Here is a 21,777-nt window from a genome sequence, read left to right as displayed (position 1 = left end):
AATTCCAAGGCAGTTCTGATATGTGTCTGGATTTTAAAAAGTGATTACAGGTTTTTCTATTAAATGGTAGTTTTCATGATATAGAATTCTATAATTTTTCTGTTGACCAATCATGATACAGTAGTATTAAGTGTGTAATAGTTACATAATCACAATAGTGAAAGATGTTTATCAGTTTTCACAATCAATAGCCAGACACAAAATAAAAGATACTTACAGTTGCAAGTCATAATGGGAACATGATTAACCTAACAATATAAAATAACTGCATACAATTTAGGGGGTCAAGTAGAGTAATGTAAGTGGAAGTGCATACACTTCCATACATGCACATGTTTTCGTCTGCTCAGCCAATCTGTGTCTTTTGGGTGCATTTAATCCATTTATATTTAAAGTAATTACATCTTACCTTAAGGTAATCCTATTACTGTTTTCTTAATTGTTTGGAGCTTATTTTCTTTAGGTAGGGCTTTTCCTTCTCTTGTTTTCTGCTGAGAGTTCCTTTAGCATTTGTTGTAAAGCTGGTTTGGTGGTGCAATTCTCTTAACTTTTGCTTGTCTGTAAAACTTTTGATTTCTCCATCAAATCTGAAGGAGAGTCTTGCTGAGTAGAGTATTCTTGGTTGTACATTCTTCCCTTTCATCACTTTAAATATGTCATGCTGTTCCCTTCTGTCTTGTAAAGTTTCTGTTGAGAAATCAGCCTGATCGGAGTTCCCTTGTATGTTTTTTTGTTGTTTTTCCCCTGTTGCTTTAATATTTTATCTCTGTCTTTAATTTTTGTCAGTTTGATTGTTACGTGTCTCCATGTATTCCTCCTTGGGTTTATCCTGCCTGGAACTCTGTGTACTTCTAAGACTTGGTTGATTATTTCCTTTTCCATGTTAGGGAAGTTTTCAGCTATTATGTCTTCAAATATTTTCTCAGGTCCTTTCTCTCTCTTGTCCTCCTGGGATCCCTATAATGTGAATGTTCATGTGATAATGTTGTTCTAGAGGTCTTTTAGGCTGTCTTCTTTTATTTTCATCCTTTTTACTATATTCTGTTCGTGGCAGTGGTTTCCACCATTCTGTCGGTCAGGTCATTTATCCATGCTTCAGTTATTCTGCTATGGATTCCTTCTAATGTACTGTTCATCTCTGGTTTGTTTGTGCTTTAGTTCTTATAGGTCTGTGGTAGACATTTCTTGCATCATCTCTGTCTTTACCGCCATTCTTTTTCCAAGACCCTGAATCATATTCACTATCATTATTCTGAATTCTTTATCTGAGGGGTTGCCTATCTCCACTTCATTTGTTTTTCTGGGATTTTATCTTGTCACTTCATCTGGGATGTAACTTTCTGCTTTTTCATACTGATTAACTTTCTGTAACGTTGTTTTGTTTTACTCCCTGTGGGACTGTGGTTCTTGCTTCTTCTGTCTGCTCTCTGATGACAGAGGCTAAGAGGCTTGTGTAAGCTTCTTGATGAGAAGGACTGTAGTGGGAAAAACTGGGTCTTGCCCTGGTGGGTAGGGCCTTGCTCAGTAAATCTTTGATCTGATTATCTGCTGATGGGAAGGGTTTGCTCCCTCCCTGGCAGCTTTTTGGCCTGAGGTGACCCATCCCTGGGAGTTAAGGGTGACTTCCAAAATGGGGCTTTCCCAGACAGCTGCTACCAGTCCCCCCATCCCTGTGATGGGCCCCTGCTGACCCACACCCCCACAGGAGACCCTCCAACACTAGCAGGTAGTTTTGGTTCAATTTCCTACAGAATCACTGCTCCTTTCCTCTGAGTCTTGGTGCACACAAGGTTTTGTTTGTGTCCTCCAAGACTGGAGTCTCTGTTTCCCCCAGCCCTGTAGAAGTCTTTTAATCAGATCCCTCTGGCCTTCAAGGTCGGATTCCCTGGGGATTCCCAGTCCCTTTGTCAGGTGCCCAGACTGGGAAGCCTGATGTGGGATTCCAAACATTCACAGCAGTGGGAGAACTTCTTTGGTACTGTCGGTCTCCAGTTTGTGAGTCCCCCACCCAGTGGGTATGGAACTTGATTTTATTGTAATTGTGCCTTTCCATCTCAGTGCAGCTTCTTCTTTGCCTTTGGACATGGGGTATCTGTTTTGGTAGGTTCCAGGGTCTTCCTGTGGATGGTTGTTCAATATAGTTGTGATTTTGGTGCTCTTGCAGGAGAAGATGAGCACATGTCTTTCTATTCCGGCATCTTGAACCAGAAGTCTCTTGATGGCTTTAATGATATTGTATGACATTTTATTTTCTGTTGTATCTTTAAAGATGCAAAAGCTTTCACGATTTTACTACCTCATATTAAAGCCTCTCCCTATCGTCTATCCTGATCTCCAGGATTTTGAATCTTTCCTTCCTACATTCCTTACTTACATCTATCCATACATCCATTCCTTACTTACATCTATCCATACATCCATCATCCATCCATCCAGTATATTTAGTTCAGTTACTCATTTGTGTCTGACTCTTTGTGACCCCCTGGACAGCAGCATGCCAGGCTTCCCTGTCCATCACCAATTGCTGGAGCTTGCTCAAACTCATGTCCATTGAGTCGGTGATGCCATCCAACCATCTCATCCTCTGTCATCCCCTTCTCCTGTCTTCAGTCTTGCCCAGCATCAGGTTCTTTTCCAATGAGTCAACATTGGAAGTCAACCTGTTCTTCACAACAGGTTTCAGCTTCAACATCAGTCCTTCCAATGAATATTCAGGACAGATTTCCTTTAGAATTGACTGGTTTGATCTCCTTGCAGTCCAAGGGACTCTCAAGACTCTTCTTCAACACCACAGTTTAAAAGCACCAAAACTTCGGCTCTCAGCTTTCTTTATGGTCCAACTCTCACCTCCATACATGACTATTGGAAAAAACCATAACTTTGACTGCATGGATCTTTGTCAATAAAGTAATGTCTCTGCTTTTTAATATGCTATTTAGGTTGGTTATAGCTTTTCTTCCAAGGAGCAAGCAGCTTTTAATTTCATGGCAGCAGTCACCATCTGCAGTGACTTTGGAGTCCAAGAAAATAAAGTGTCTCACTGTTTACATCATTTCCTCATCTATTTGTCATGAAATAATGGAATCAGATGTCATGATCTTAGTTTTCTGAATATTGAGTTTTCAGCCAGCTTTTTCACTCTCCTCTTTCACTTTCATCAAGAGGCTCTTTAGTTGCTGTTCGCTTTCTGCCATAAGGGTGGGGTCATCTGCATATCTGAGGTTATTGCTATTTCTCTAGGCAATCTTGATTCCAGCTTGTGCTTCATCTAGCCCAGCGTTTCACATGATGTACTCTGCATATAAATTAAATAATCAGGGTGGCAATATACAGCCTTGATATACTCCTTTCGCAATTTGTAACCAGTCCACTGCTCCATGTCCAGTTCTAACTGTTGCTTCTTGACCTGCATACAGATTTCTCAGGAGGCAGGTAAGATGGTCTGGTATTCCCATCTCTTGAAGAATTTTCCACAGTTTGTTATAATCCACACAGTCAAAGGCTTTGGCTTAGTCAATAAAGCAGAAATGGATGTTTTTCTGGAACTCTCTTGCTTTTTCGATGACCCAGCAGATATTTGCGATTTGATCTCTGGTTCCTCTGCCTTTCCTAAATCTAGCTTGAACATCTGGAAGTTCTTGATTCACATACTGCTGAAGCCTGGCTTGGAGAATTTTGAGCATTATTTTGCTAGCATGTGAGATGAGTGCAGTTGTGCCATAGAACAACTGGAACATTCTTTGGCATTGCCTTTCTTTGGGATTGGAATGAAAACCTACCTTTTCCAGTCCTGTGGCCACTGCTGAGTTTTCCAAAATTGCTGACCTATTGAGTGCAACACTTTAACAGCATTTTGAAATAGTTCAACTGGATTTCCATCACCTCCATGAGCTTTGTTCATAGTGATGCTTCCTAAGGCCCACTTGACTTAGTATTCCAGGATGTCTGGCTCTAGGTGAGTGATCATACCATAGTGATTGTCTGGGTCATGAAGATCTTTTTTTATAGTTCTTTTGTTTATTCTTGCCACCACCTCTTAATATATGTCATTTGTGTGCCATATATCTTACCCTCTGACCTTTTTTTCATGTATGTCACTTTATAGATATGTTATCTGAATACTGTGTGTAAAGTAGTATGTACTTGGTCTTTAGAAAACACTGTCAGGGTTTCAAGTGAGTTTCTCCTTTTCTGAGTATAAAACCTAGTTATGCCCTTTGTGTCCTAGGACATGTTAAGCTGTCTAAGACCTTTCTCTTCTCTAAATATAGGCAAGGCTTTAAAAATTTATAATTTATATCTTAACAGCATTTAAATTTTGGAAGCGCTTAGTTTGCAGATATTATCCTAGTCTCTTTTCTTTTTTGTGTGTGTTTTTTTTCTTTATAGCATTGTCATAATTAAATAGAGAGCTCCCTATTGAAGTAGCAAGAGAAAACCGCTAAAAATATATATCTATGCTGCATATAATAAAATAGCAATTTTATCCTGCTTTGAAGATAACCATTTTATGTTACATAGCACTGATGCCACGTTTTGTAGAGTAGGAACTTTGAATGCTTTGAATGAATGAATGCTGGAGATACTCTAGGTAAAATACAGAAGTATGGTCTTTAAAAGCCTATTACTATAATAAGGTGTTTTACTGTTGCTTACCCATTTTAAGCTTATTAATGTTCTCAGTAATGGAAAATTAGAATTGACTCAATATGTTCACAATCTATTAGATAGTCAGGGCTTCTATGTCTAGAAGTAAATGTTGCTTTTAGGATTCTGCTGTTCTTTGTTTGCACCTATCCATGGACTGTATTAGGACCTGTTTTGCAAACTTCTCTGTTTTGCAGTTCAGACTTACAGGATGAGCCAATTCCCAATTCTTTCCAGACAACCACAATACTGTCTACTAAAGTGAGAGTTTTACAATTAAAAAAAATATCTCCCTGTCAAAATCTGCAAGATTTTTTTTTCTTTTCTTTTTTTAAAAAATATAAATTTACTTATTTTAATTAGAGGTTAATTACTTTACAATATTGTATTGGTTTTGCCATACATCAGCATGAATCCACCACAGGTATACACGTGTTCCCCATCCTGAACCCCCCTCCCTCCTCCCTCCCCGTACCATCCCTCTGGATCATCTCAGTGCACCAGCCCCAAGCATCCAGTATCATGCATCGAACCTGCAAGATTTTTAAAGCATTAGGATGTCTATTTTGACCACTTCAGCTCTTTTTTTACAGAAACTTTCCAGGTTCACAGTTGCTTCTAAAAAGGTTACTGGACTTTATTTATTCATTGCAAGCCATTGAGATGGCATTGATATTTTAAAGCAGCTTTGTGATATGAAAAAAAAATGTATTGTCTAATAATACCAAAGCAGTAGCAAATCTATGCCTGATGGCATTAAATATAATAATTTATGATAGAGATTAGGAATTTGATTTACAATATCAGAAAAACCTACACAATGATTTTCAAAGTTAACATCCCTACTATTGCTTACTTTTCTGAGATTTGGGTAGTGGCTTAATAGAAATTCAAATTTATGTTGAGTAGGTTTATTGTGGTAGAACTAGCCTGGCAAAATACAGAGTTCAGAAAAGGACATTATTATGTAGTAAAGTTGATGACTATGGACAACAGGGAGATAAAGTACAGATCTGTGCTTTGTGAATATTAATTAGTGCATGACTTGATGTAAAACAAAACACAGCAACAAATAAAGCAAATACAATCAAATGAACAAAAGACAACATACGGGGATGAGGGCTTTCCAAAGTGGACAATTCTTAAAGAGATGGGAATACCAGACCACCTTCCCTGCCTCCTGAGGAATCTGTATGCAGGTCAAGAAAAGCAGCATTTAGAACTGGACAAGGAACAATGGTTCCAAATTGGGAAAAGAGTACGTCAAGGCTGTATATTGTTACTCTGCTTGTTTAACTTCTATGTGGAATACATCATGTGAAATGCCAGGCTGGATGAAGCACAAGCTGGAATCAAGATTGCCTGGAGTAATATCAGTAACCTCAGATATGCAGATGACCCCACCCTTATGGCAGAAAGCGAACAGCAACTAAAGAGCCTCTTGATGAAAGTGAAAGAGGAGAGTGAAAAAGCTGGCTGAAAACTCAACATTCAGAAAACTAAGATCATGGCATCTGGTCCCATCACTTCACAGCAAATAGATGGGGAAACAATGGAAACAGTGAGAGACTTTATTTTCTTGGACTCCAAAATCACTGCAGATGGTGACTGCTGCCATGAAATTAAAAGACGCTCGCTCCTTGGAAGAAAAGCTATGACAAACCTAAACAATGTATTGAAAAGCAGAGACATTACTTTGCCGACAAAGGTCCAGCTAGTCAAAGCTGTGGTTGTTTCAGTAGTCATGTAAGGATGTGAGAGTTGGACCATTAAGAAGGCTGAGTGCTGAAGAATTGATGCTTTTGAACTGTGGTGTTGAAGAAGAGTCTTAAGAGTCCCTTGGACTGCAAGAAGATCAAACCAGTCAATCCTAAAGGAAATCTGTCCTGAATATTCATTGGAAGGACAGATGCTAAAGCTGAAACCAATACTTTGGGCCCCTGATGCTAAGAACTGACTCCTTGGAAAAGATTGAAGGCAGGAGCAGAAGGGACCGACAGAGGATGAGATGGTTAGATGGCATCACCAACTTGATGGACATGAGTTTGAGCAAGCCCCGGGAGTTGGTGATGGACAGGGAAGCCTGGCATGCTGCAGTCCATGGGGTTGCAAAGAGTCAGACACAACTGAGCAACTGAACTGAACTGAAAGTAGTATGAGGGAACAGAGGCAAATGTGGGGGCTTAGACTTGTAGAATATTTGCAGAGGTACAGAGCATATGCAGAAATGTATGTGATTCCTTTATCATTTGACTCAAAATGTCCAAAAAACTGTTTTGAGTGACTGTTTTCAGGCAGGAGTTTGGATTGTGAGAAACTGTATGAAAGAACTTGTATTCATTTGGTTAGACCACTTCTGAAGCAAAGCTAATGAAAGAAAGGTGGAAACTATATAAAAGCAATAGCATCTGAGACTTGGCTAAGGCCTTCTGAAATATTTTAAAGATTATACTAACATTATTAGAAATTGTACTAATTACCTCTCTGAAACTGAATGGACAGAGTAAAAGTAAGGTTAATCGTGTTATCATTTTCAAAATTTTCCAGTCTGAAAGAGGTGGTACCAGGTGTAAAGAAAGTTTGATAGAATCTAGTAAGATTGCTGGAATATATGAAGTAGAATCCCATTTTAGCAAAGCCATCAGGAGATAGAGACACCTCTTAACACAATTTACAGAAGTGAATTTTTTTAATGCTATTATAAAATATGTCAACTGTAACAGAAGTATATACTTAAGACTTGTATGTCCTAAATAGCAACAGCAATAAAAGTAGTTCCCATTTACTTATCATCCAACTTAAGAAGTAGAACATAACCTCATGCCCCTAACAAGTTGCACCTCTTTCCATAGAAATAACTGCTACTGTTATTTTTCTGATAACCCTTCTCTTTTTTCTTTAGTTACACCACACATGTATCTACCCTTAAGCAATGAATTATTTAATTTTCCTTGTTTTAAACTATTCTACATAAATGTAATTTTAACTGTTCATTGTTTGAAGTTTTCTTTTTTCCACTGAATTGATTTTTCAGTTTCATTTATGTTGATGCATGTAGCCGTAGATCTTTAATTTTCCCTGCTGCATATTATACCACTGTATGCACTCACCACAGCTCAATTTTTTGTTCTAACATAAATGGATATTTAGATTGCTTGCTGTTCTTAGTTCTATTATGAAGTGTGTGATTATGAACATGTTGGCACATATCTTCTGGTACACACATGCAAGAATTTTTCCGGGATCCTTAGGAGCCAGGGGGTTGGCTAGAGTTGTGTATGTAACCTTACTGAGTCATGCCAAATGGTTTTGCAAAGTATATAAGAGTTCTCATTATTTTACATCCTCATCGACACTGTGTCAGGCTCTGAGGATGATAACACCGGCACTTTGTGCCTTTTTTCATGACCACTTTTATTGTGTTCATGTGGCAGATTGACTCCAGGTGAAATAGCAAATTCTTTTCACAGATATCCAGCTTCAAGAGTTCCTGTTTCACAATTCACAAGTACTGTAAAATCATGAGACTGATAAGTCAGGGAAGAAATTGTTTGTTTTCTGTGGATTGAGATTCCAAATAGATGAATTAAATGTTTGTAACATTTAATAGCAAGGACATAGAGTTTTACATGGCACATCTAACATGCCTGAGAGGTCTTATCTATAATAAGTACTTGATTTATTGAAGTGGGTTCATTATTTGTTTAAAAAATAAACGTAGCCTTTTAAAAAGTCAGTATTTCATTTCTAACAAATAAAAAAGTGTTATCAAGCCTATAAAGTACTTAGTAAATATTTAATTTACATATCCCACCTCTCATTTTGTTTCATTATTGTTTTAATCTTTTATATCCTTTTCTATAGCTCATTTCAACGGCCACGTGGCACTCTCCATTTGGATGATGGTGAATACTGGTCCAACAGGGCAGCCTCTTATAAAGGAAAATCCCACCGACCCATCTTTGAGAACAGCATGGACAAGATATACAGGAACTTATACAAAAAGGCCTGTAGTTCTGTTTCTCATACACAGGAAAGCTTCTGAGATCAGCCGCGATAAAACTGTATGAGTGTCCTTGTCAACTTCTCAATGAAAACGTTTGATGTGATCAATACCTGTATTCTTTTATTTTTTTTAATCAGGTGGTTCTAACTGAGCACAGTAGTTAGACTTGAATAAGTTTATTTCAAATGATAAAGGATCATGGGCAAGCCTTCTTTTTCCAATCACAGTAGAGAGTGCTGTATTCCCACAGTTCTGCAACACAGTCAAAACCTCCATTCTGATTATGAGAAGGCTGTCCTGTCACATCTCTCTCATGTCACCAGCTACAAATCCAAGAACATATTCTCTCTAAAAATGCTCTTCTGCCTTCATCACCTTGTAATTTTCTTTCCATTTGCTTGACTGGTTATCTTGTCTGACTAAGATTATTTTTATTATTAACTCTCGTTTCTTGGTCATGGGCAAAAAAAATATACAGAGATGAATTTCCCAGAAGTTTAAACTCTATTTTAACTAGTATTTTCTGCTGTTTGCTCCCTAAGAAAAGGCTATTAATATGTCTTAGCTCCTAAGATATAGCTTTCTTTTTAAAGTTTCTATAATCCTTTACTCCCTCTTCTCTAAAAGAGCTAGCTAAGTTACCTAAAATGCCTAACAGTTAGTGAGAAATAGGAATGGCCAAATGTGACCCCAGATGTGAATAACTGATTTTTAAAGATAGATTTTTTTTTGCATTGTTTTTTTCTAAAGTCAAAACTTGGTGGAACCAGAATCAGAAAATAGCCTTTGTTAAAAAGCTTGTAGAAACTCAGAAAGAATAAGGTATTTATATTGTAATTTAACCTCTTTAGAGTAGTCATAGGTATCAAATAGCCCATGAAAGTAGCAACCTTACTTTAAAACAACAACAACAACAAACCTGGGAACCATAAAGGGGAGGAAATACTAGAGCATAACTCTTTGTACTCAAAAGTTGTTGGCTGATAAAATTAGCTTCTTCCCCCTCTCCCCCCTACCCTGGCTCCACACAACATCTGAGGACAGTTAGGCTTTGAAGATACAAAGAAATTGGTTACCTTATATTTATTAGAGAGAGTAGAAGAAATGCAGAGAATAGGAAATGATAAACTTGACTTATAAACTTCAAGAGTTGATTACAAGATAATGTTTTCTTACTGATTCTGTCTTTGGTTAATTTTATAGTTATGATCTTAAAAGAAAATACTTGAGTTGAACTCTATTTAAGTTGGAATTGGTATGTAAATTGGGCGATTTGTTTTTTTAATTGGAGAAAGTACATAATACCTGTTATCTAATAATAAGACTTTTCAGCTTCATGTTGATTGTTTTATCTGTGGCAGTCTGCAGTCTATTGGAAAGCACATCAGAGATAGGAGCCAGGTATCCTAGGCTTCAGATCTCTGGTCCTAGTTTCCTCAGTTATCAATGGAGAGAACGGAGTAGGTCAGCATTTCCTGAACCATGTTTGTAGACTGCTGTTCTAAGAGATGGCTTTAGGAATGTATATACAAGTGTTTCATTGGTCATGTAAGTTTAGGAAAAATCTGTGTACCACTCAAACTTAGAGAGTCATGGGTAAGATGACAGGAATGAAAAAGGGGTGCTAGTGATGCTGGAAAAACAGGGGTAAATTGTCCAGGCAAACTACATATGGTCATCTTAGTAAAAACATTAGCATGTTTGAGGCTCTAAGAAATCCTGGCATAAACATGCTTTGCTCTAGCATCTAGTAGAAAGTCTGATACGTACTTTGTACTCATTAAATATTTATTGATTAACCCAGACTTTCCTAAACTAAATTGAGCATGTAACAGTGTTTGTTTTTATGGTTATCTTTCCCCTCCCATTCCTCTCCCCCAACTCCTGATACTTCCTCTGAAATGCCATCTGCAGACACATGTGGACAGTCAGGAAAATACTGGACTCCACAATCACTGAGCTACCCTCTGGTTGTAAGTTGTCTGATGATTTTTTGTATAAGCTTTTGAAAGTCAGCATTGAATGATGGTTTTTCTAAAAATCATGTATCAATGATATATCTTTTCCTCCTTGATGGAAACAAATGAAAAATTCCCCCATTTAAAAGTTGCTTCTTGGTGTGCTACATAGCTTCAGTCATGTCTGACTCCTTGAGACCCTGTGGACTACAGCCCACCAGGCTTCTCTGTGCATAGGATTCTCCAGGCAGGAATACTAGAGTGGGTTGCCATGCCCTCCTCCAGGGGATCTTCCTGACCCAGGGAGTGGACCTGAGTCTCCTGTCGACTGCATTGGCAGGCAGGTTCTTTACCACTAGCGCCACCTGGGAAGATCAGTGAAGTGAGGTGAAAGTCACTCAGTCATGTCCAACTCTTTGTGACCCCATGGACAAAATAGTCCCTGGAATTCTCCAGGCCAGAATACTGGATTGTGGGTAGCCTTTCCCTTCTCCAGGGGATCTTCCCAACCCAGGGATTAAAGCCAGGTCTTCTGCACTGTGGGCAGATTCTTTACCAGCTGAGCCACAAGGGAAGCCTAGGCTTCTTGGTAAAAAGAGCAAATATGAACTTTAAAGAAAATATTTGCTATCATAAAATCTCCCGAGTAAGTACCAAAAAAAAAAAAATTAGTTTGCACCTATATTTGCCATTATCATACAAAGGCCACAAAAAAATGGGTCTCAAAAGGGAACTTTCGAAAATACTTGAGAGACATTTTCCTCTGAATTAAATTTGACATCTCCCTGAAGGATCAGATGTAAATTTCCACATAGTTAACATCTCTCCTAAGTGTCTATTTCCATTCCCTAGAGGAAAGAGTAGTCTTTGTTGTTTTCCTTAACTATTATGATGAATTCTTATGTTGTATTATCTTTCAAGAGTAAAACCTCTAAGTACTAATAGTTGCCTCTCACTGAAAGAAGCAAAAAGATGCCATTGTTTATTTTCTTAACCCATTTTTTAATATTTCCTACAATCTAGTAATAGTTATTAGACAATATGAAAGATAAATAGGTCTGTCTCCTTCTTTTTAATGTATTTTTTCTCTTAAATTAAAAATATCCTGGGAATTTCAGGAAGGAAAATGTTAATTCAGCTAAGAAAAAAGTTGAATCGTTGGACTGAGAGTGTGTCTTCCCTGGTTTCACTACTAGTTATATAACCTTGTTTAAGTCCTCTATCCTTCTTAGACCTCAGTTTTCTTTCCTATAAGGTGAGGAAGGGGTTAATTTAGAATGATCTTTTAATGTTCCAACATTTTTATAATTGTGTAATTGATCAGTGTAGAAGATTAGGAAGTTTTTGGCAACAGAGTTGTAGTCTGATTTCAAAGATTAAGCCCTTGATTAAAAATCTGGACCTAAAAGAGAGAATTCTCATTATTGTGCTCATTTCTTAATAATGGCTTTTTTGAGATAGTTCATATGCTATAAAATTCACCCTTTAAAAGTATTGTCACAGAGTTGTGCAACTGTAACCCCTAGCTAATTATAAAATATTTCTTCACTCCAGAAAGAATCCTGTATCCATTAGCAATTGCTCCTCATTCCTTTTTTCCCTTGTCACAACTACTAATCTGCTTTCTGTTTCTATGCCTATTCTGGACATTTAGACATTTCATATACATGAGATTATATAATATGTGAATTTTTTGTCTGGCTTCTTTCATCTAGCATAATGTTTTCAGGACTCATACCTGTTGTAACATGTGTCAGTACTTTATTTCTTTTTATTGCTAAAAAATAATCTATTTATTGTATGGATATATCATATTTTGTTTATCCATTCAGTTGGTGGGCATTTTCATTGCTTTCACTTTGGGGATATTATGTAAAATGCTGGTACTATGAACATTTATGAAATTTGTGATGGATATATGTTTTTATTTTCCTTGAATATACACCTAAGAGTATAATTGTTGGGTCATATGGAAACTCTTTGTTTAACATTTTGAAGAATTGCTTTCCAGAGTGACTCAACCATTTTCCAACTATTATGTTTATTTTTATCTTATCTTAGGAACTTACTCATTCACCCATTTATCACATATTTATTGAGCACTGTGTTAGATATAGAGTATAAAATTTTTAAATGTATCTTCCCATAAGCACAAAGAATCTATTGAGAGAGACAAGAAAACAATACATTTCAACATTTATAGTGGTTTGGTAACTTCTATGATAAAATAATGCAAGAATGAGCATAGAGCATGCTAGCTTAATGCAACAGAACTGTAAAAGCATGAAAATGGGAGAGAAAATGATTGTTCAGAAAACTCCAAATGCTGTAACTAGAGATTGTGTACATGGTTGCAAAAACTTTGATGGGATATAATGAATGCTAAAATGGACCACAAAGAGAACCACAGGCTTGGAGCAGCATTAAATGAGGCAACATTTTAGCTGGACACTGAAAGATGAGAAGGACTTCTGTGAACAGGAAACCAAGATGGAATATACTCAGTATTGATCAGTTTTTACGAGGGTGGCAGCGGGATTGAGGAAAATGTCCAGAAATCAGTTAAAGGTATAAAACTTGGGAGAGCTCAAGAATTGAAAATGGATTTTTGAAGTCAGATCAAAATAAACAAAAAACTTATGTTGCTCTTGTCCTAATTTGTATGTGACCATAACAAGCACCTTGAGAGTAGTGGACCCCAAGCAATTGTGCTTTTTACTTATTATTGAGGCCCTGGTGGGAGAAAGTTAGTTTGAGGAACACCCTTTTAGAAATTAAGAAAGATATTGTCTTCCCAATCCCAGATTATCTAACTAGCTAGAAGTTTATTTACAGAAATGAAAAAGTAGGAGAGAAACTCAATTTTTTGTTGTTGGGGATATGAGGGTATTATTTATCTCTGAATTATATACTTTGAGTTTAATTATGTGAAGAAAATGAAATTGCTCAGTCGTGTCTGACTCTTTGCGACCCCATAGACTATAGCCTATCAGGCTCCTCTGTCCATGGGACTTTCCAGACAAGAGTGCTGAAGTGGATTGCCATTTCCTTCTCCAGGGGATCTTCCCGACCCAGGAATCAAACCCAGGTCTGCCGCATTGCAGGCAGACACTTTACCGTCTGAGCCACCAGGGAAGCCACTATTTATCTCTGAATGATATACTTTGAGTTTAATTATGTGAAGATCCTTAGATAACCAGAACTTGTGAGTATTCATCCATTTAACAAATGTTATTGAAGGTCTAATGTCCAGAGATAAACAAAAACCTAGTTCCTGACCCAAGTTCATAGGGGGGAAAACTGACATTTACTTATTACAGTGAAAGAAGTACTAGATGATAAGGTTTGCAAGTATTTTCTCTCATCCCATTGATTGTCTTTTTGTTGCTGATTGTTTCCTTTGCTCTGAAGAACTTTTCTATGTGGTTTTATGTGAAGTGGTTCCACTTTGTCTATTTTTACTTTCATTGCTTTTGCTTTGGGTGGCGTATCTAAGAACTCACTGCCAAGACCAATGTCAAAATTTCCCCCTATATTTTCTATTAGGAGTTTTACAATTTCAGGTCTTATGTTTAAATCTTTAATCCACTTTGACTTGATTTTTATGTATAATGTAGGTTAAGGGTTTGATTTCTTCTTTCTTTCTTTTTTTGTTTTTTTGCATGTGGATATATAATTTTCCTAATCATTTTGTTGAAGAGACTGGTTTTTCCCCTTTGTATATTCTTGACTCCCTTTCAAAGATCAGTTGACTCTGTGTGTGTTACTTTATTTCTGGGCTGTCTGTTCTATTCCACTGCTCTTTTTCTTGTCTTTATCCCAGTACCATACTGTTTTAATTGCCGTGGGTTTATAATTTAGTTTGAAATCAGGAGTATGATGTCTCTAGCTTTTTTTGCTCTTTTTTAAGATCACTTTGTTTATTCTGAGTCTTTGGTGATTCTATACGATTTTATGATTTTTTTTTTCTAAGGGCATAATAGGGAATCTGTATATCACTTTGGGTAGTGGACATTTTAACCAGCCACATGATAATCACACACACACACAAACATGTAAAGAAGACACACAAAATTAAAAAAGAAAAGAATTAAAGAATCTTACTACAAAAAATCAACAAGGCACCAAGGAAGATCACAAGAGAGGAATAGAGGGACAAAATATAAAACAGAAAACAGCAAAATGGCAAAAGTAAATCCTTTCCTATCAATGACTGCCTTAAATGTAAATGAATTAAACTCTCCAAAAGACATAGTGTGGCTGAATGGATAATAAAGCAAGACCCCTACAAGAGACTCACTTTATATTAAAGGACACACATAGGCTAAAAGTGGAGGAATGGAAAAATAGTATTCCATGCAAATATTAAACAAGAGAGCATAGGTGCCTATAGTATTATCAGGAAAAAAATAGACTTTAAGTCTGTCACAAGCATCACTACATTTCTGTTGCAGTTTAAGTTTTTAAAAGTTTAATCTTTTGAGTTTATGATACAGTTCAAAAATGAGAGGAAACTTAATGCCTTTGAACACATGTAATAGATTTGAGAATAGGTGTATCCTCTTAGAGACTTATTTTCATCAGTGAAACACATTCTTCACTGCAGTTTATTGTGTGTGTTTGTTTTTCAGTAAAATTAGTGATACATGCAAACAAAATGTTGAAGGATTTATGTACATGCATTTCTGTTTCTAGGAGATTGACAACAACACTGAATAATAGAAAAAGTGCTTTCTTCACAACTTTCTGAACCTCTTTTTTTAGCCTGTGAAATGAGATATTAATAAACATCACCCTCCATTCCTCATAAAAGTATTAGGATTAAGTAGGAACATAATGTGGACATTCTTTGACACATGGTATACACTATCCTAATTACTTTATGGAAGTGATCTGGGAAAAGAAATTCACAGTTTTAAAAATAATCCATCTGGCATAATAACAATACTGTTGGTTGCAGAGTTGAATAAATTTCAGATTTTGTTCTCTGTGTTTTCTTGTAACCTCTGTGCCGCTTAACTTTTCTGAACTTATTTTCTCATTTGTGAAGTGGAAGCTGTTTTCGTAGAGTTCATTTAATTGGTTAATGCATGTGGAACACCTCATACAAAGCATGGTGCTCAATAAAGGATAACTGTAGTAGCTATACTTCCAAGTCAGTATAGAGATAGTATTCTGATAGACCTTGAGGATCTGATTTGACAGAAAGTGGAATAAATGTAAAAATTTTTCAAAATTATTTCAGGACACAAGACCAAATCAGGTTTCTTTCAGTATGGCTCTTAAGTTTACTAGTTATTTAGTTTATGTAGGTTGTACAATATTCAGTTCAGTTCATTCACTTAGTCGTGTCCGACTCTGTGACCCCATGGATCTCAGCACGCCAGTCTTCCCTGTCCTTCACCAACTCCCAGAGCCTAAATAGAACACCGGTAGGCCCCACTGGGGTTTGAACCCAAGATCTCCTATTTACTAGACAGGCTCTTCAACCAGCTAAGCCACGGAGCCTCTCTTAGCCTTGTATTCTATTCTGTAGTGCCATCTGGAGACATTAGACCTTAATTTTATTTTTTACAAAATGGGAATGATACCTACCTAAAATGGTTACTATGAAGAATATATTAGGTAAATGTTGCAAAGTGATTAGTATTATACCTAAAAAATAGATGCTTAAAGTAGACATCTTTCCCTTTCCCTTTCATTATTTTGTGTATAAATACACCCAGGCATAGACCTTAGCATCATTTATTTTTTTTAGAATCCTATTAACCTTGTATATGTTGTGCACTTTGGTAGAGCTTTTATGTAGATTTTACAAGTGAAACTAAACACATGACTAGTCCTTGAGAATATTGTCCACTTGAACTTTATATGTGGCTTCTCTCACTTGTTTGAGGGCCTGTCATATTGCTGCTGCTGCTGCTAAATCGTGTCCAACTCTGTGCGACCCCAGAGATGGCAGCCCACCGGGCTCCCCCATCCCTGGGATTCTCCAGGCAAGAATACTGAAGTGGGTTGCCATTTCCTTCTCCAATGTGTGAAAGTGAAAAGTGAAAGTGAAGTCGCTTAGTCGTGTCCTACTCTTAGTGACCCCATGGACTGCAGGCCACCAGGCTCCTCCGTCCATTGGATTTTCCAGGCAACAGTACTGGAGTGGGGTTCCATTGCCTTTTCCACCTGTCCTATTAACCAGTTTTGATACTAGGAAGTTTATTTTGTCCTCTGTTTATTTTGGATTTAGCACAGTTATGTTTTGCAAATTAACCCTATTCCTTTGACCTGGGGGATGTTAGAGGTAGAAGTTAAAATTGTTGTTCAGTCACTAAGTCACGTCTGACTCTGTGACCCCATGGACTGCAGCATGCCAGGCGCCTCTGTCCTCCACTGCCTCCCAGAGTTTGCTCAAATTCATGTCCATTGAGTCAGTGACCCTATCTACCCATCTGGTGGTGGTGGTTTAGTTGCTATGGTGTCTGACTCTTGCGACCCCATGGACAGTAGCCTGCCAGGCTCCTCTGCCCATGGGATTCTCCAGGCACGAATACTGGAGTGGGTTGCCATTTCCTTCTACAGGGCATCTTCCCAACTCAGGGATTGAACCCAGGACTCCTGAACCTAGATTCTTTACCAACTGAGCTATGAGGGAAACCCCCATTTGGAAGTTAGAGTTAAATCTCCATCATTCAACAGAAGTAACCCTGGATCATCTCAGTCAGATGAACATCCCTATAAGTCTTAAGAATTTGTTATGAATGTGATTGAGTAGTCACCTTTTCCAGAAGACTGTGCTGCTTGACACTAGTCACGGAGGTGTGTGTACGTGGGTATGTGCACTTACATACACACACACATGCACATAAAACGGTAGACCCATCTCAGATTTGCTATGTAATTCTTTAGAAGTCTTAAGTTTTAAAAATAGTCATTTCAAAAAATTCCTTTATAACTTGATAGAAATAAAATAAATTTAAAAATATGTTTGTTTTTGGAAATTGCTGACAAATGATTATATTTTAGCTGTTGCATCTTACTGTATATGAATTTATTCATTGTTCAGAAAAATAGCCTAGTGATTAAATACACAGCCTCTGGAGTCACTCTTCTAGATTCCAATTCCACTTCAGCCACTTAATAACTATCTGAGCTTTGACAGGTTATCTGATTTCTTTGTGCCTAGTTTTCTCATCTATACAATGAAGATACTATTACCAATCCCATGGGATCATTATCAATATTAAAGTAGTTAACATATAGAAAGTGCTTAAAGCAATGCCTTGCACGTGGTAAGGACTGCATAAATATATGATTGCTACAGTTATTGTTGTTATTGTTACACAGCTGACAGATTATCTACTGGACTTACCTATAACATGTATGTTTTCTGAAACAATTATTTAGTATAGCCCCCTATTTATCCTGTTTATAGTAATATTCTGTTGCTAAATCAAAGAATATACTTGAATCTACCACTCAACAGGAATAAGTTAAAAATGTTTTGCATTATCCTGACTCTCCTTTGTGGCTCAGCAGTTGTTCACTTATTATACATTCCTACAGCTATATGGAATAAAGAATGTGTTTTGGCATAGAAACTGCATAATTTGGAGATATTTTTGTTGATAATCTTAAACTAAAACAGTCAAACTAATTTCAGTTCCACTGGAAACCCAGGGGGGTAATTGTTTTCTCCAAATGAGAGAGAAGATGCCAGCTTTTGTGTTAGTAAGTATTTCCAAGTGTTTATGTGGGGAAAATGGAAGAAAAAGAACATTTTACTTCAGTGAATTTAATCCACCAAACATTTAAAACCTTAGAAAAACTATTTCCACTAGACTTCTATGATAAATAATAACTTGTGTTTTGTATACCAATTACCATTTTCAAGCACTTTAACATAAGTTATCTTTGTTGTATTTCTGCATAACATGTTCATAAATTAGGTAGGACAGGGTTATAATCTACAGTTTTACAAATGAGAAAACTCAAATTTGGGTTAGGTGTCTCTTGCAGGTCACACAGTAAGGATATAAGTGGGTGTATAAGTGGTTCAGTAAGGACTTAAATAAAGCCAAATATTAGTATTTTCTCATAAATATCCTATTGAACTTTTCCTGCTATTGCTTGATATTCCTCTTAAATATTGGTTTTAATATTGGATTTTAAGAGGTGATACTTGGTTCTCATTGATTGATCACATCTATATTTGGAGAAGGCTTAGTTTTTCATCATTCAGACTCTTCAATAAGTTTGTGACAATCTCCAGCCATTTGTTTTTCCTTCTGTCTACCCAGGCCCTACATGTTGGCTAATTCTCCCACTTATGAACACACCACCAGTCCATTGAAGAGCAACGGAAGTTAAGCTAGCCAGCTTGTACTAGAAAGGGTTAGTAGTAAAGAGTTCCATAACATTTAAAGAATTCAGTGATCTAGTTACCCCAAATAATTGGACATTGTCATAATTTGAAAATAACTTGTATAGGATGCAAAGAGCATCTGAGACATACCTAACATTCCACTCATTAGTTGAACGTGTGATTATGAAGCATCCAGAACTAAAACTGGTAAAGTTGGATTCTGTTCCAGTTCAGTATTTCCAAAGCCTGACTGATGAGAGTCACTCAGGAAGCAGTTAGAAAGTTTCCTCCTCTCAATCTCTGGAGATCCTGATACAATAAATTTAACTTATTAAAGAGTTTTTAAGAGATTTTAAGAGTCTCTCTAGGTGATTGTGATAGTTACCTAGGTGTTGCTGAACCATAAGGCTATCACCTCTTCATGGATTCCTCTCTATTAAAAAGAAGGAAGGCCTTTTTCCAGTTGATTTGAATTTCTCCTTTTTAAAAAATGTGTCATTTTGTTACCCTCTTCATTATCTGAATGTTTTTGTATTGTAGGCACAAAATAGCTTGAGCTCCAAGAAGGATAATGGCTGGCTCTTGATTTCCATGTGAATGATATACCTTTGGGGTTTTCCATGGCTGACTTTTAAATATCGGGTCTTTTTCCTCCCATCATCTAAATAGTTAGCAAGCTCATCCATTTATTTATGCATTCATTAAGCAAACAAACATTTAGTTGGGGCACTAATGGTAAAGAATCCACTTCCCAATGTAGGAGACATAAGAAATGCAGGTTCAAACCCTAGCTCGGGAACATCTCTTGGAGGAAATGACAACCAGTAGCTTTGCCAGAGAATCCCATGAACAGAAGAGCCTATAGTCTATGGGATCGCAAAGAGTCAGGCACAACTGAAGCAACTTAGCACCCATGCATGCACGCGAACATTTAGGTAAGCAAACTAAGCTTGATGTTTAGTTGGTGTTTAGTCCCTACCTATTACGGACTAAATATTGTGAGTGGCATTGGACAAATATAAAATAAATAAGATATATCCTAACTCTGAGAGATAGTCAGCTCCCAGTCTTGTTTTTGCTGACTGTATAGAGCTTCTCCATCTTTGGCTGCAAAGAATATAATCAATCTGATTTCGGTGTTGACCATCTGGTGATGTCCATGTGTAGAGTCTTCTCGTGTTGTTGGCAGAGGGTGTTTGCTATGACCAGTGCATTCTCTTGGCTGAAATCTGTTAGCCTTTGCCCTGCTTCATAAGCCTTCACAGAGGCTTATGAAAGCTTCTGATGGGATAGACTGACTGAGGGGGATGCTGGGTCTTGTTCTTATGGGCAGGGCCATGCTCAGTAAATCTTTAAGCCAGTTTTCTTTTGATGAGTGGAGCTGTGTTCCCTCCCTGCTACTTATCTGGGGCCAAACTATGGTGGAGGTAATGAAGATAATGATGACCTCCCTCAAAAGATCCCAGGCAGGTACTGCTGCAATCCATGCCCCCAACCATGCAACAAGCCACCACTGACCCATGCCTTCAGTGGAGAATCCCAGACACCCATAGGCAAGTCTCCTGTGGGGTCACAGGTTTCAGATCATGAACTCCTTATTGCCAAATTCAGACTTAAATTGAAGAAAGTAGGGAAACCACTAGACCATTCAGGTATGATCTAAATCAAATCCCTAACAATTATACAGTGGAAGTGAGAAATAGATTTAAGGGACTAAATCTGATAAAGTTCCTGAACAACTATGGACGGAGGTTCAGAACATTGTACAAGAGACAGGGAGCAAGAGCATCCCCAAGAAAAAGAAATGCAAAAAAGCAAAATGGCTGTCTGAGAAGGCCTTACAAATAGCCCTGAAAAGAAGAGAAGCAAAGGAGAAAAGGAAAGATATACCCATTTGAATGCATTGTTCCAGTGAATAGCAAGGAGAGATAAGAAAGCCTCCATTAGTGATCAGTGCAAAGAAATAGAGGAAAACAATCGAATGGGAAAGTCTAGAGATCTCTCCAAGAAAATTAGAGATACCAAGGGAACATTTCATGCAAAGATGGGCACAATAAAGGACAGAAATGGTATGGACCTAACAGAGGCAGAAGATACTAAGAAGAAGTGGCAAGAATATACAGAAGAAATCTACAAAAGATCTTCACGACCCAGATAATCATGATGGTGTGATCACTCACCTAGAGCCAGACATCCTCGAATGTGAAGTAGTCAAGTGGGCCTTAGGAAGCATCACTATGGACAAAGCTAGTGGAAGTGATGGAATTCCAGTTGAGCTATTTCAAATCTTAAAAGATGATGCTGTGAAACATATGCCAACAAATTTGGAAAACTCAGCAGTGGCCACAGGACTGGAAAAGGTCAGTTTTCATTCCAATCCCAAAGAAAGGCAATGCCAAAGAATGCTCAAACTACCACACAATTGCACTCATCTCACATGCTAGTAAAGTAATGCTCAAAATTCTCCAAGCCAGGCTTCAACGATACATGAATCGTGAACTTCCAGATCTTCAAGCTGGTTTTAGAAAAGGCAGAGGAACCAGAGATCAAATTGCCAACATCCGCTGAGTCATCGAAAAGCAAGAGAGTTCCAGAAAAACATCTATTTCTGCTTTATTGACTATGCCAAAGCCTTTGACAGTGTGGATCACAACAAACTGTGGAAAATTCTGAAAGAGATGGGAATCCCAGACCACCTGACCTGCCTCTTGAGAAATCTGAATGCAGGTCAGAAAGCAACAGTTAGAACTGGACATGGAACAACAGACTGGTTCCAAATTGGGAAAGGAGTACATCAAGGCTGTATATTG

General features: G+C 37.5%; 1 protein-coding gene across 2 annotated transcripts in view; it reads left to right on the top strand.

Moving 5' to 3' along the window:
- Nucleotides 1-13,252, top strand: part of SPATA6 (spermatogenesis associated 6) — a 166,633-nt gene extending 153,381 nt beyond the window's left edge. Inside the window, exon 13 of one of the 2 annotated variants that reach the window (XM_069590989.1) lies at nt 8,512-13,252. In XM_069590989.1, the coding sequence (XP_069447090.1) occupies nt 8,512-8,692 (181 nt within the window). In that variant the 3' untranslated portion in view covers nt 8,693-13,252. The remainder of the gene's footprint in view (nt 1-8,511) is intronic. The other variant, XM_069590979.1, reaches the window with a different exon arrangement.
- The last annotated feature ends 8,525 nt before the right edge of the window (nt 13,253-21,777 follow it).

Source organism: Ovis canadensis, chromosome 1, assembly GCF_042477335.2.
Source record: "Ovis canadensis isolate MfBH-ARS-UI-01 breed Bighorn chromosome 1, ARS-UI_OviCan_v2, whole genome shotgun sequence".
Lineage (NCBI taxonomy): Eukaryota > Metazoa > Chordata > Mammalia > Artiodactyla > Bovidae > Ovis > Ovis canadensis.
This window is presented reverse-complemented; position numbering and strand designations above follow the sequence as displayed.